We start from the raw sequence: 13,951 nt of genomic DNA on the forward strand, positions 1-13,951 counted from the left end.
CCTGGCTGGGGCCACAGTGTATGGATATGGATACTCCTTTGTCACCATTCAGAAAACATGGCCATTTCAGGTTGGTCTGGGATACCTGGGTCTTCCCTAGGCCCACTGTCCTTGAGCAGGACAATTCACAGGAAGGGATGACATCAGTCAACCCCAATTTCTCCTCTGGCGCAGCCAGGCTGCCCTTGGCACCAGCAACTGGTGGCAGCTTCGCTCAGTGCATGGCCTTTTGCAGAACAGACAGGTGATCTCAGAAACAGAAGCAGAGTGCAATGGGTCTGTCCAAGCACCACGTGCCTTCTCTGCACAGCACCCTGGAAACTTCCAATATGCCTGGTGCAATCAGTGCACACAAAGCCCAGGCACAAGGACTATGCCAGAGCGGGAGGAGCATGGAAGAGAAAATCGTACCAAAGGACATAAGGCAAGTTCTCCGCCCCCCAGGACAAGGACATTCATGCCAAGGAGACCACTGCTCAGACCTTCATTCTGCCTCTGAAACACTAGGACCAGAGATGGACACTCCAAAGGACAACGAAGCTCAGGACGAAAATCTAAGTGATGATTTTGCAATGGCTCCATCAATGCATGACACTTACCCAGTGGCAGAACAAATTCAGAAATCTTAGTCCAATGACTCCAGCCTCCTACCAAAGCCAGGAGACCGAGTGTTTGATGGGATTTGCGAGTTGTCCCTATGGTCTCTGCGTTCCAGCTTGGGGTGACTGTGCAGTGGGGCCATGTGTCAGCCCTGAGAGCAGACTCACCTCTCCCACACCCAGGTGCTAGAAGCTGGCAGGTAGGGTGTCCTATGCCAGGGAGGTGGGACAGCTGGACTCTCACCCCAAGGCAGCTGCTGGGATGACCTGGCTCCACAGACTTCAAAGCTGGCTGTTTTTCTAGCAAAATAGTTCATGAAAGCAGACCACATAATCAAAAGCCCATCTCCCGGGTCCCTGCTAATGGGCTCTTCACTCTCCTCCTTGCTTCTTGCAACTGTGTCAGTTCGTCTGTAACTATTTTGAAATGTAGTAACAAAGCTTCCACTCCGGAGTTACACTTCCAAGTGAGGCTTAGAAAGGAGGATTGTGCTGGAATTTAAATTACAAAGGGCTCCTCCCCCTGAGGCCAGCCAGACTTCCTGTGCATATTTTGACATTCAGTCACTAACAGATAGAACTTGCTTTGCCAGGTCTCATTTAATGTGTCTAATACATTTAAAGCCAGTAGATACAAACTGATATCTATTATTTGTTGGAAGCTGGCTAAAATTTGTATACCGAAACATGAGAAAAAACAAATATTATAATTTGGTTACAATTTCTCTTTAGAGATAAACTCTCGCTCTGGATGCTCGCTTTTTCCCATCAAACACCAGGAAGTATACATTTTCAACGTTCACGCTCCCCAGCTTTCTGCATTAGTTTATCGCCATCCATGCAACCTGTAAGCCACCCTTGTGGGCAGCCCTGAGGAAAGCAGGTACTCACCTTCTGGCTCGCCACAGAGGGTGCACTGGGATTCTGAAAGCAGAAGAGAGAGAGAGAGGTGTCAGTCAGTCCATAGATGTGGGTCACCAGCAAACAGGCAGCAGCCAGGGCTGTAGATACAGCTCCAGATCTACAGCCCAGAGACCCCTGCAGACATGGCCTTGATTTAAAATACCACTGGTAAATGCCTTACATGGTACAATCTACAGAAATATGCATGGACACATCTCAAATACTTTTTCATCATTATGCTTGGCTCAATGCATTCAAGGTACTTTGACAAAATAAGAATGGTTTATTTTATTACTTCATGTTAATATTAAACCTTTACTTTAACTACAACTCTGTTACATCTCCTTCAGGCACAACAACATATGAGCACAAATATATAACCATGTAGGAAAACAGTAGCGCCTGCAGACTTGGTTGAACCCTGTGACTGCAGATGGCTCTGCAGACTGGGAGGGTTCATGGGACAGTGGCTTCTGGAAATGTGTGGCACAGAGTTGCTGGTGTGCTTGGCAAACAATACAGGTGTTGGGGCCAGGTGGACCTGGGCTCTGTGCCAGTCACTGGCCCCTCATCTGTAGGGCTTGACCAGGGAACCTTGCCCCTGAGCTCTTAGGATGACAGGAACCCTAGACTGCAAGTAGGCCTCCAGCCAATCCCCAGGTCACTAATACAGACTGCTTCAGCAAGAGAGTGGGCCTGGAGAGCCTACTTCAGAACACAGTGTTAGAACCCTCGCCCTCCCCCCGGTGCCATCACTGCACACAGGAACCCGTGACATGATGAACAGTTCCCAAACCTAACCACGGGGCCTTCGCTGGGACCTACGAACAGCCCAGGTAAACCCATCTGCTTGGGTGATTCTTGCTCTAGGAGGAAAGCCCCCCACCCCACACACTGCCATTCCTGGTCTTTGCTGCTTCTCTGAATCTGTTGCCAGAATCCTGGGGCAAAGAGGTTTATGCCCCTCAAAGACACGCACCCTGGGCAGAGGATGGGCACCATCCTACAAAGGGGTCACATCCCATGAGGAGCCAGTGCAAGGTTCTGATCCAGCCCAAGGACCAGCAGTTTCCCCAGAAGAAGGCCTTGGGAGAGTAACTATTTAGCCAGATGGCTGGAGACTGCAGAGGCTCAGGCAAGGGTGGGGGAGTTTACGTTCAGCTTCATTCCTGGAGGAGGCAGGACTAACATTACCTCTAACACCACGCACTTGCTTCATGTGTGTTAAAGGTTGATATTTAAAAATTGTTGGGCTAACCTGTCACTCAAGTTTTCTCCGCTTTGATAAATGAGTGTGGAACACCAGGTGATATGAATAGAAATACATAAAGTACAGTGCTCCTTGGGGTAGAAAATGTACAGTTAAGGAATAAAACAGCTTTGAAGCAGCAGGTCAGGGTGAAATGGAATAATGTCCAGGATTAGGGGTGTGAAATCGAGAAGCAGGATCAACAACAAGGTAGAAAACACTGGAGGAAACAAAATGAAACCAAACCCGTGCAGCGAGTGTGGTTTGAATAGGAAGAGCAGTGTCTAGGTTTCTGGAAATGGGCGGGAAGACAGATCATGGGGACAAGAGCCATGTGATGGAGGCCACAGCCTGGTGACCAGGAAGGAAGGCCAGGACCCAGAGAGGTGACCCAGCGATGCCAAAGGCAGCAGCAGGCACCGTCCACAGAATCCGCACTTTGTATCTGCTCTGGTAACCCAACTGTGAGTCTTCTTGTGCTGTGACTCACTAGGAAAACAACTGGGGAAATATGGGGAGTGTGCTCTTTATGGACCTATCGCGTGAAGACAAGACAGTGGCCACTCAAAGGCTTAGGCTCACAACTTCCCAACAGATTATGAGATCCAGAGGCTGAACAAAATGCTGATCCCAACCTGGCCCAGTGGCCAGGCCTGTTATCCTGGCTGTGTGGGAGAACAATGATTCCAGGCATGCCTTGGCAATCAAGTCCACAAAAGGCTGGGTCTGGTGGCACACCCTTGTCATTCAGCTGTGTAGGAAGGGTAAAACAGGAGGACTGAGTCCAGTCCAGCCCAACAAATAAATCAGAACTTACTGTTTAAAATAACTAGAGCGCCAAGGGTGTAGCTTGAGGGGTACATCACCTGACCAGCAAACACGCAGCCATCAATCCAGATTCAGAAATGCTCAGCCCTCTAAACTTGGCTTGAAACTCTAACTCTCCTCTGAGCTATGGCATAAGGAATGGAGTGAGACACTCGTGGCATGGGTACAGTGGCCAGCATGATGCACGCTTGAGAAAATTGTGGCTGGATATGGCCCCTGCTTTGTGCTCCTCCTCAGGCTTCCCAGCCTCGGAGCCAGGGTGACAGAATCTAACTGGTCACCACTTTCGTAGAAGGAACTTCATTAAAAATGAGCAGCAGGATCTCTGTGGGCTGCTGAGTGCCAGTGTGGCCTCCTGTGTGACGTAGGAGGTACGGCAGGAACAGGCTAAATGACTCAGGACAGGGGAATCCCTGTGGCCTCAGGTGTGTGGTCCACAGTGCCAGACGCAGGTGCACAGCCGTCCCTCACTCCCACAGCCACAGCTGGGATGGCACACAGAACTCATCCTTCTGCCGCATTCTGAGCTCCAGAAGGAAGGGTGGCCACTTGGTCCCCACGAACCTCCAAGCATCTGTCTATGGAGGGACTGGACACAAGGGCATCATTTTAAAGAGGCAGAGTACAGCTCTGCACAGGATGCCAGGTCCTGTCCTGTCCTGGTGACAGCCTGGGCACTGTATCCCCTGCCAAGGCCCTGGAGGGCTCAGGTGGTGGCAGCTGAAGGGGAGGGTGATGAGGCAGCTCACCTGGAACTGCTCAAGAGAAGCCTTGGCAGGTGCCAGGACTGTGGCCAAACCAGTAGGAAGCCAGGCTCCTGAGCTCTGACGGTGAAGGTGCCATTGGCCCCGTGGGACACAGCGATGCCTTGTGCTGGTTTGCACAGGCGGCTCAAGGCTCAGACACTAGGAATGAGACAGGAGGTGATGTATGCAGCCTGCCTTGAGCCGTGGAACCATGCACTACTCAGCCATCCCCTCTAGAGGGGCCGTTGAGAGGGAGGGCGAGTCCCCAGCGCGTCCCTCCTCCGCGTCCCTCACAGTGCTGGAGGCCGCCAGCGCCCCGGTCTCTGGCCATAGGCATCTGCTCACCCCCACAGTGTCTTCAGCTAACAGCGGCCAGGGGCTACCCTGGCACCACCGAGCCCGAGCCAGTGCCCGTGCTCAGCAGCCAGGTAGCCTTTGTGGAGATGGGACAGTGACATTCAGCATGGCGTGTGGCCACCCAAAAGCCACATGGCGATGTGATTTCATGATGTGACCAGTATAGGCATGCACAATGGCCATGAGACCACAGGGCGCAAGGCTGTGTGACAGCGCAGCAGCAGGACCATTCAGTAGGAGGGCATACAATGACAGTGACACGACAGGTACTTCGAGCACGTGACAAGGTGGCCACGTAACTTAACATAACAGGTCGACCCTGGCTGCTCACAGCTGAGAGGGTAAATAAATCATAACTCACACAACCTGGAAGTCACCTGAGCTCAGGTGGAAACCTACCAGACATTAGGATACACAGAAAGAGCAAAGCAGAACACAGAATTCAGATGCAGAACACTGCATCTGCTTTTCACTGCAAATAGGTACTTTTCCATGTTGATGCAATAAATATTTACAGAGAGCTGGGCATTATGGCAGGGGCACACTTGCTAATGCTACATTATGATGCCTGGTGATGTATATTCATAAATGCATATGCAAGGATCTAACATGAAAAGCAGGTGGGATGGGGACTTTTTTCTAGGAAGGAATGGTAATAACAGTGTGAAGGGGAACATGAGTCAGTAGGAGGAACGAAAAATGAGGTGAAAATTCCAGTAAACATATGTTAATTCTTAATTTGAAAAGCAATTTTATGCTGCAAATAGTTTATGTACAAAGGAAAAGTATTTCTGGAACGAAGTAAGCATTGGCTGTCCATATCACCACCATCTCAATTTACTTTGTTCTAATTTCAAAATAAAAAGAAAACTTAATTTTATTACCTATGGGATAGAAATAGATTTTGTTCAGAGAGCCATTCCAAGACTAGATAATGGTGTAAATGTCTCTGTAGCAAACTTAACACATCCTGACCAACTGGCACATGTTAGCAGTGTAAATATGGCTTTCATTTGCTATTACTCTAAAGAATCACTCCACTTGGCAGAGGAGAGACAATCACAGTGTGACAAGGACAAAGTAGGACCTTGGTGGCCTGGGCATGCACTTGAGCCCAGGTACCTTCTGGTGCACCAGGCAAGGCTGGGTTTGTGAGCAGCAGGTGTGAGGAAAGACCTGCGCCTCGGGGCCAGAAGGCCCCTTGAGTGGCAGGTAAGTGCCAGCCTCCTGGGGAAGACGTGTTCATAGTGAAGTCCTCTTTGACACATGGAAATCAGCAAATGAATAAGGCTAAAGGCAGGAAGCTCAGGTCATGAGGAAGCACATCAGAATCTCTTCGGGATTGTGCTGCCACTGTAGGACAGACATATTGTGAGAACCCAGGCCTTGTGGGTGGTATCTTTCTGAGAGCTGAGACCCGCGCTTCCCATCACCAACACACGAACCCCACATGGCCACAAATAGCCAGATCCCACCATTTGTGAGTGTTGGATTTTGTACCATCCAACCAGTCAGAGCATGAGAAGGTGTGACATTGCATGGAAGAAACACTAGGCACACAGGACATGGGCCAGGTCACAGAACAACTGCTGGCTGCAGTGCCACGTGGGACAGGGTAGCCTGTGCACAGGTGGAGAGGTCCTGTGATTAGGATTGTGGCCTTGAGCAAGAGTCCTTGTCTTCTGATGAGCATGCCAAGGAGAGGCTGGGCCCTTCTACCTGAACAGATTCAGCCCCGCAGTCATCTTGGCTCAAGAGGATTCTCCCCATTCAGGAAGAAGTCTCCACAGGACTATGGCTTACCACAGTCAGCTCCTATCTGATGGCTGGATGCTAGAATCCTGACAGCACACCTGGACTTTGTGCCATCCCAGTGCCCCTCACAAGTTCCTGCCGCTCATCTGACTTCTACCTACAGGCAGGTAATCATGGGCATGTGTGCAAACATGCGTGCACATGCAGCTACCTAGCAGATTCATACGGCCCCATCTGTACAGATAAGCACATCAAGTTCTCTTACATACCCGAAGCAGACTGGCATGGATAGAGATGTGTGTGCAGACAGAAACAAAATGCATGTGTAGGCGCCGAATGCCCCTCACATGGATGGGGTGCTCATGGCGTCAGTGGTTGTTTGTGCTTTATAAAGGGTATTCCATTATTTTCATGTCTGTATCTGATCACACGCAGAGGAGTGGACCTAATTCTCCTATTTTGTCAAGATAAAGGAGACTTGTGAGATGCGCCAAGGAGACTGTGTGCTCCGGGCAGGGCCTGCCTGGCCAGCCCTCCCTCCCCGATCCCACACCCGTGTCCTTCCCCGTCAGCCTCGTGCCCTTCACTTGCTCCATAAGTGTCAGCAGAATTCCACTCATGTCTAAGCCTCTTCCTTTGCTTGTGAAAAGGTGCTCGTTTATTACAGCCGGGCTCACAGGACGGAGGCCACGCGTGATTTACTGCCCTGTGAGGCGGCTGTTACTTCTCTGTCAGGCCCCAGCTCATCGCGGAGAGCTCTTGTAGATGGAGTGAAGCAGCCCTCACCAGGCGGTGGCCGCCATACTTTCGGTATTTTCTATTTTTTAACCTATTGCAATCTTTCTTGTCGCATTTCTGGCATAAGTGGGCAGAGCATAAACATGAACAGCAGTTAGACTTGCTTGAGAAAAGGTAGGGTTTTTAGAAATAATTTTCAATTTGTTTTGAATTAATGTTTCACAGGGTTTGCAATGGCTTTAGGTGGCAGAAAGTATTTCACATGGAGCCAGAAATATTGAGAGCTGATGATAATTAAAAACACAGACTCCCCCAAACATGTTTAATTTTGCAACCTGGTCCCTAAATTCAGGGGCTATGCTGTGCTGTCCTTGAGAGAGGAGCCAAGAAGAAACTGCGAGGACCTCAGGACTCTGCAGCCACAGTTGGGGAGCAGAAGGACCCAGGAAGTATGGGGGAGGTGGAGTTGTTACTGTGCTCCAAGACAGAGTGGCTCCAGGTCTTCCGAGGGTCCCTGGGGACATTTCTACGTTTCCAGATTGGACTCCTCAGTTGGGTAGAGTTTCCCTCAAACTTACCAGTTTAATTGGGCAAAGCCCTCTAGTGCTGAATACGAAGTTAAACACATAGGATGAGGTAGTGACAAGGTATTTTGAAGATGTCTACAGGAAGGAATTCTATATCCATAAGGAACCATGACACCTTTACAATCCTTAGTAAGCCAGCTCTGTTCACCTGAGTTGAAGGTTAGTTAAGAGAATGTACATGCATAGAGCAGGCCATGTTTTCACCCCAACTTCACATAGGAGTGAAAATGCTGAGGGCTTTTGCTTCCATCATAGAGCTGCATCCTCAGACAAAGCCTTCCTTCTTGGTGCAGATGGAGGCAGGGACCTGAAGCCAGGGACTGGAGGCACTTCTGTCCTCCCCAGTCTGGCTGTGAGGCTACCCATGGGGAAGTCCCCAGGCCATGCCAGGCCACCTCCCAGTGTCTGTGTGGGTGCCTATGCTCACAGTGTGTCAGCCCTGCTGTGCCAGTGTGAATAGGATGAAGAAAGTGGGTCCTGATCCTCATTTTCCTGATGACACCCCACACTGCACCCTCATGAGTAAACAGTGATTTTGTCTGTGGAGAAATGCCCGCTGAAACCTTCTGCTTGCTCTTAACTTTTCATGATTGACTGTTGCAGGAATACCTGGTAATATCTAGGTATCAAACTTTTGTAGACATGTGATTTGAAAGACTTTTCCCTTCCTGTGGGGTGGTATCTCATTTTATCAATGGTAAACACAAACACCAAAGTCTTTTACTTTGAGAACAGTTGGTCTATGTTTTCTTTTGTCACTTACTCTTTTGGTGCCAAAACTAAGAAACTGACCTATTGGAGGGGTAAACTAAAGCCTTTGTGGGTTCCTCATCTCCACTCTTAGGCTTGTGTCCCAGGCCATTCTGAGTTCATTTTGTGCATGGCAGGTTGTAGCAACTGCACTCCATTCACTTGCATGTGGCTTTCCCGTGGTCCCAACACCACTGGTTCAAATCCTATCTGTTCCTTAAGATGTATTTAAAAATCATTCCTTTCAGAATGTCAGCTCTTACTCCACTATGATTAATTATGCTCCTATATAGTCCCACAGCATCTTTCTACAATATAATTTCAGTGCCCTGGAAGATTATATCTCTGCCTGTCCTCAGTCTTTGAGACATACGAGAGTGTGAGTGACCCTCAGTGCCTCCCATCTCCCATAGTCACTGCCTGAGCACTGCTCTACCATATGTGCTGCTGCAGGGCTGCAGCACAGACAGACACGCGTGCCCAGAGCATAGACAGGCATGCACATATACACACATGCACGCGCCAGCCACCTCACAGCTGTGTGTGTGATGTAGTGCTGGGTGAAGGAGCCTGTAGGCGTGCGCTCCGTGTATTTAAACAAAATCAACGTCCAGCAGTGTGGTTTAATCAAGCAGGATGGAAGCTTGCTTGAGAAGAAACAAACTTGATTCTAAAGATTTCTCTGGTGCTGGTAGGCAATGGGCCTGAGAGAGGGGCAGAGGGATGAGTTTAGCCCAGCAGTCCTAGGCAGGCCTCGGGGTGGACTTGGCCACGGCTGTGGGAATGGACAAGCTCCATGCAAGTGGAGACATGGTATGTGGGCTGACTTTAAAATAGAGAAAGCCATACAAAGAAACTTCAAAGAGCTATTGAATTATTCTAGTTTTTAAAATAAGAAGAAAGTAGAAAGCGAATAACAATGTATTAAGAGAGAAGAAGAAAAATAATCATTGCTGGGCCAAGTAGGACAAAAGCACACACATGCACACACACACATGTGTGCATGCACACACATATGTGCACACACACGCACACATGCATGCACACAACAATCCTGCTCCACAACTCTTTTCAGAGCAAAAGAATGCCAAATAATGATGCCGAGCCCATGGCGCCTGCCCGCAATCTCTGCTTTTGGGTGTCTGGAACAGGACCATGGACAGCTACATGGGTAGATGCTATCTTAACCAAACAAAAGATAATGATTGCCTTTTTTTGGAGAGCTCAGCCTCCAGGACCAGGCCATCCACCAGTGCCAATCAGCGCTGTGTTGTTTCTCTTTGAAGGGGTAAAGCTGCCGCTCTGAAGGCCAGTGACCACCCTGTCAGGAAATGCAGCATGCTCTCCGCGTGGACCTCAAGCATCCAAGGGTGGAAGTGTGAAGCCTAGGGCCAAGCACAAAGGCGTGCGTCTGTGTGTGCAGACACAACACAGTATTCACATGCATGAGTGCCAGGACATGGAATTGCACACTGGTCACAAACTCTGCCAAGAAAGGCTTCCCAAGGGAAGCTGGACCACAGAGGAGCGAGAAGCTGAGCCAGAGGAGCTGTCGTTAGCTCCATTTTCAGTTCTGGCGCATCCTCCCCGCTGGCTTTCACAGGGCATCAACTTCTGGGCTCTGCTGCCTTGCCCATGGTAAGTGCTCAGTACAGCTTCCTGAGAGACCAACAGCTCAGGAACCGGCAAAGAAAAACAGGATACAACAGGGCATGGAAAGTGGGGAGGAAACACCCGAGCCTCCTGGGCACAGGGGCCCTAGGAGAATGGCCCCCAGCCTGGGCATGGGCCCCCAGGCGGGAGAGCCCCAGGGCTTGCACGGGACGCCTGGCCCGGAGACCTCTTCTCAGCTGGTGCCTGTGTTGCTCTCCACTCCTAATCTCCAGCTCCACTGGCCCAACCTTACCCAGGCTGCTCACACCCCCACAGCACTGCAAATTGGATAAACTAATTAGTGCTCCCGTGTTAATTAATTTTTGATTTTTTATGTAAGACAAGCGACGTGCTTTCTGTTCTTATGATGCTCCCTTTAGGAAAGTTTATTTACAAACAAATTAAGTCCCATTAGGCCAAATTACAGCGGGCTGTGGAGCGCGCACACACACACACACACACACACACACACACACACACACGTCTGGATGAATACTTGAAGTTGCCCCTGCAGTGGCCTTATCCCACAAAGAGGGCTCTACAATGAGATGGTGTGTGCAATCCACACACTCGCCCCACGAGGCGCCAGGGAGACTTGTGCCACAATACCAGGCAGTACTGGGGTCTTTCTGCTCCTCCTTATGACACCGACCCATCAGACTTAAGAGCACAGACATCTCAGAACTTTGGACAAGAGGAGGCCTCCCTGCAGAAAAGAAAGTCTTGGCTGTTCCCACAGAGGCAATCATGAAGGACTCTTTAATGTTTCAGCCTAAAAGGCAAAATGCTCACTCGAGATTTAGCAGCCATGGAGACCCTCAGGATCGTAAAGCGTGCTGTCTGTCCTACACCCCCAGGCTCATTACAATCATCACCCTCCATGCACACACACGGTAGCCTGCAGGACGCCACTACGTGGAAGATCCAATGTCACTTTCATGTCTTCCCGAGTTAGGCAGATCCTGTGTGTCTAAAACCACAGAGAGTTCCTTGTGGGAGCCTCGTGCTCTCTCATGTTTATATTTCCCTGCGCTGCACAGAAGGTAGATTGAGAGGCACCGAATTTTTATTGACAGAGATCAGACTTCAAGGCCTATGCACGGAAGCCACAGTGAGGAAGCAAGCCTGCTGGTGCTCAGACCACAGTCAAGACCTGCTTCACCTCGGCAGGTAGTCAGAGTGGCATGACGCATCCAAAGGTAGAAATAGCCCCACACCCACCAGCCAACACAGATGAACAGAACGGGGCACACTGCACTGTGGAAGACGGTGTGCTGTACTCAACATGCGTCACACACATGTCCACATGGCAAGCCACAGAGGCAGAGGGACCCACGGGCGAGGTCCTGGGAAGGGGTGTCAGTGAGGCCCTCTTTGGAAGATTACAACACATCCTGACATTCAATTGTAATGGTTGCAGAACAATGAATACACTAAAATGCATTGACTTGAACCTTTTAAATAGGTAAATAAGATTGCATGTTATGTCTCTCAATAAAGTTATTCAAAAAAGTAAGGGGGATTAGGAATTAGGTGGAGTATTCAGACACTTGGCAGACATGCACAGACCACGGAAGCGGCCATGATGGGGGCAGAGACTGTGAGCACATGAAGGCCCACCCAGCTCATGAGCCACCATCCCCACCTGCAGCCCATGCACCTGCGTCTCAAAGAGCTGTCTGTGTCTGTGGTTTCTTAATGATCTCACTCAGGGCTGGCTGCTGCGCAGTGGGCAGGTGTGAACAACAGGGGCACGCTGGGTTTCGTGAGCTTCTCACACAGCATGTCAGCGAGCTGTTTTACTATTCCATTTAGGGAAGACAGCGGGTCCTACAAAAGCCGCCATGAAAGCCAGATGTGGTGGCTACTCAGGAGGCTGAGATCTGAGGATTGCAGTTCAAAGCCAGCCCGGGCATTAAAGGACCTGAGACTCATCTCCAATTAACCACCAGTAAACCAGAAGTAGCACTGTAACTCAAGGGGTAGAGCGGTAGCCTTGAGCTAAAGAGCTCAGGGACAGAGCTCAGGCCCAAAGTTCAAGTCCCATGACCCACAAAAAACCAAAACCCAAAAACCAAAACCTCTAAAAAGAAGGCTGGGGGAGGGGGCTCAGTGAACCTTGTGTCAATTTTTTCTTCTATAAAATGTAGCCGGTGCCTCATCTCTGGCATTTAAGCCACATATGATTTTTTAATTCATATTTTTAAAAGAGAAAAATGAAGCAAAGATCAGTACCTCCTTGGAGACCAGTTTTTTCAAGCAGCCCTTCTTATGTAATAGTTTTTGCTTTAATATTTTAAACTTTTAGTCATCTTGAAGAGGAAAGAGAAATGTCATCCACCCACTAATTGAGTAGAAGTAATTCTTTGGCATAGTCACTGGTTAAAAATGAAGAAGTGCCACTATGCGTCATTTCACTGTACTGAGTAAGTCCTCATAAGGCATAGAGAGGTGCTGTTCAATTTTTTATTTATATTTTTATTATCAAGGTAATGTATAGAGGGGTTACAGTTGCATTCATCAGAGATTAGGTGCATATGCTGTTTCATTCTTTTAAATAATTACCTAACTAGTAAGACAGAATAGAATGCATTCCCCAATAGCACCACTATGATTTACCTTTTTTTTTTATCAAGTTCAGGAAAGTAAGACTTTCATGGTAGATGAGGCTGGCTTACTTCCAACAATGAGAAAGAAGACAATTGTGTGATAATGATGTTCATGAAGTACAGTTCAAGGAGAAAGTTAATGAGCAACACTGGGTAGTTAAAAACAATTAGGGTGCTCAGAATTCAAGACAGGACAATGAAAGGAGTCCAGAGCCCATTTGGCCTCTTTTGCTAAATATTTGCCTCAAAACCAACAACCAGAACTTGGGTGCAAGCCTAACTCACGCAGGTGAGGACACAGGAAGTGAGGGACGTTAGCAGTCGCCACTTGACTCAGGGGGATGGAGATTTTCCACTGATTATCTGATGTACAGCCCAGGTGGCTCGGCTGCTGCACCAGTTCCCGGCAGACACGGGCGCACGCTTCTTCTCCCACACAGGAGGAAGTGTGGCCGGCCATCCCTGTTAGCACAGACTGGACAGCACAGGCCTCCTCCAGGCTCCACCCGGCACCTGTCCCCAGGGCCGTGAGTCCCCAGGCCACATGCCCATGGGCAATGACCTCCCTGATCATATCCAGCACAGACAAAACGACTAGTGAACAGCAACAGAGACACAGTTATCATTTAAATTTCCCCCTTCCTACTCACAAGCCCTTCATCTCACTTTTCAGTTCAATTTGTGATAGTTTTGTTTTCTAAACAACACAGCCTTCTGTAATGACTTCCTCCCGATAATTTCAGCTTTACCTCATGTGTTAATGCCTCAAAGTTCTGCATTGGATGACGTTTGCCATTCCCTGTATGGATCTAGATCCCCCCACCCCTTTTCATTTTGTTATGATTACGACTTCCATGAGACACTGAGAAAGGAGTAAATTGGGTTAGGTTACATTTTTAAGTTCATGTTCCCGCAGGCAGAGGCCCGGACAGGCCCAGCTGAGCTCTGCAGGAAACCAGACTGGGAAAGCTAGGCAGGCTGCATGGCACGCTCACAATGACGGACATGGCAGCCTGACCACTCCGGATCCAAGGAACAGAACAGTCAACGGTGCAAGGTAACAGCTCATCTCAGGAAAAATACTTGAGATGATTTTCTTCGACTATAGTCAAAGAAGGACTTCATCTAAGCGAGGTGCTGGAGGCTCAGACCTGCAATCCCAGCTGCTCGGGAAGCT

General features: G+C 49.2%; 1 protein-coding gene across 1 annotated transcript in view; it reads right to left on the reverse strand.

Annotated features, from left to right (window-relative positions):
• Dlgap2 (DLG associated protein 2) overlaps nt 1-13,951 on the reverse strand; it is a 496,365-nt gene that overhangs the window by 191,527 nt on the left and 290,887 nt on the right. Inside the window, exon 4 of the mRNA XM_090353712.1 lies at nt 1,491-1,523. Coding sequence (XP_090209838.1) covers nt 1,491-1,523 — 33 coding nt within the window. The remainder of the gene's footprint in view (nt 1-1,490; nt 1,524-13,951) is intronic.

Source organism: Megascapheus bottae, chromosome 20, assembly GCF_031878675.1.
Source record: "Megascapheus bottae isolate mThoBot1 chromosome 20, mThoBot2.hap1, whole genome shotgun sequence".
In the NCBI taxonomy this organism is placed as follows: Eukaryota; Metazoa; Chordata; class Mammalia; order Rodentia; family Geomyidae; genus Megascapheus; species Megascapheus bottae.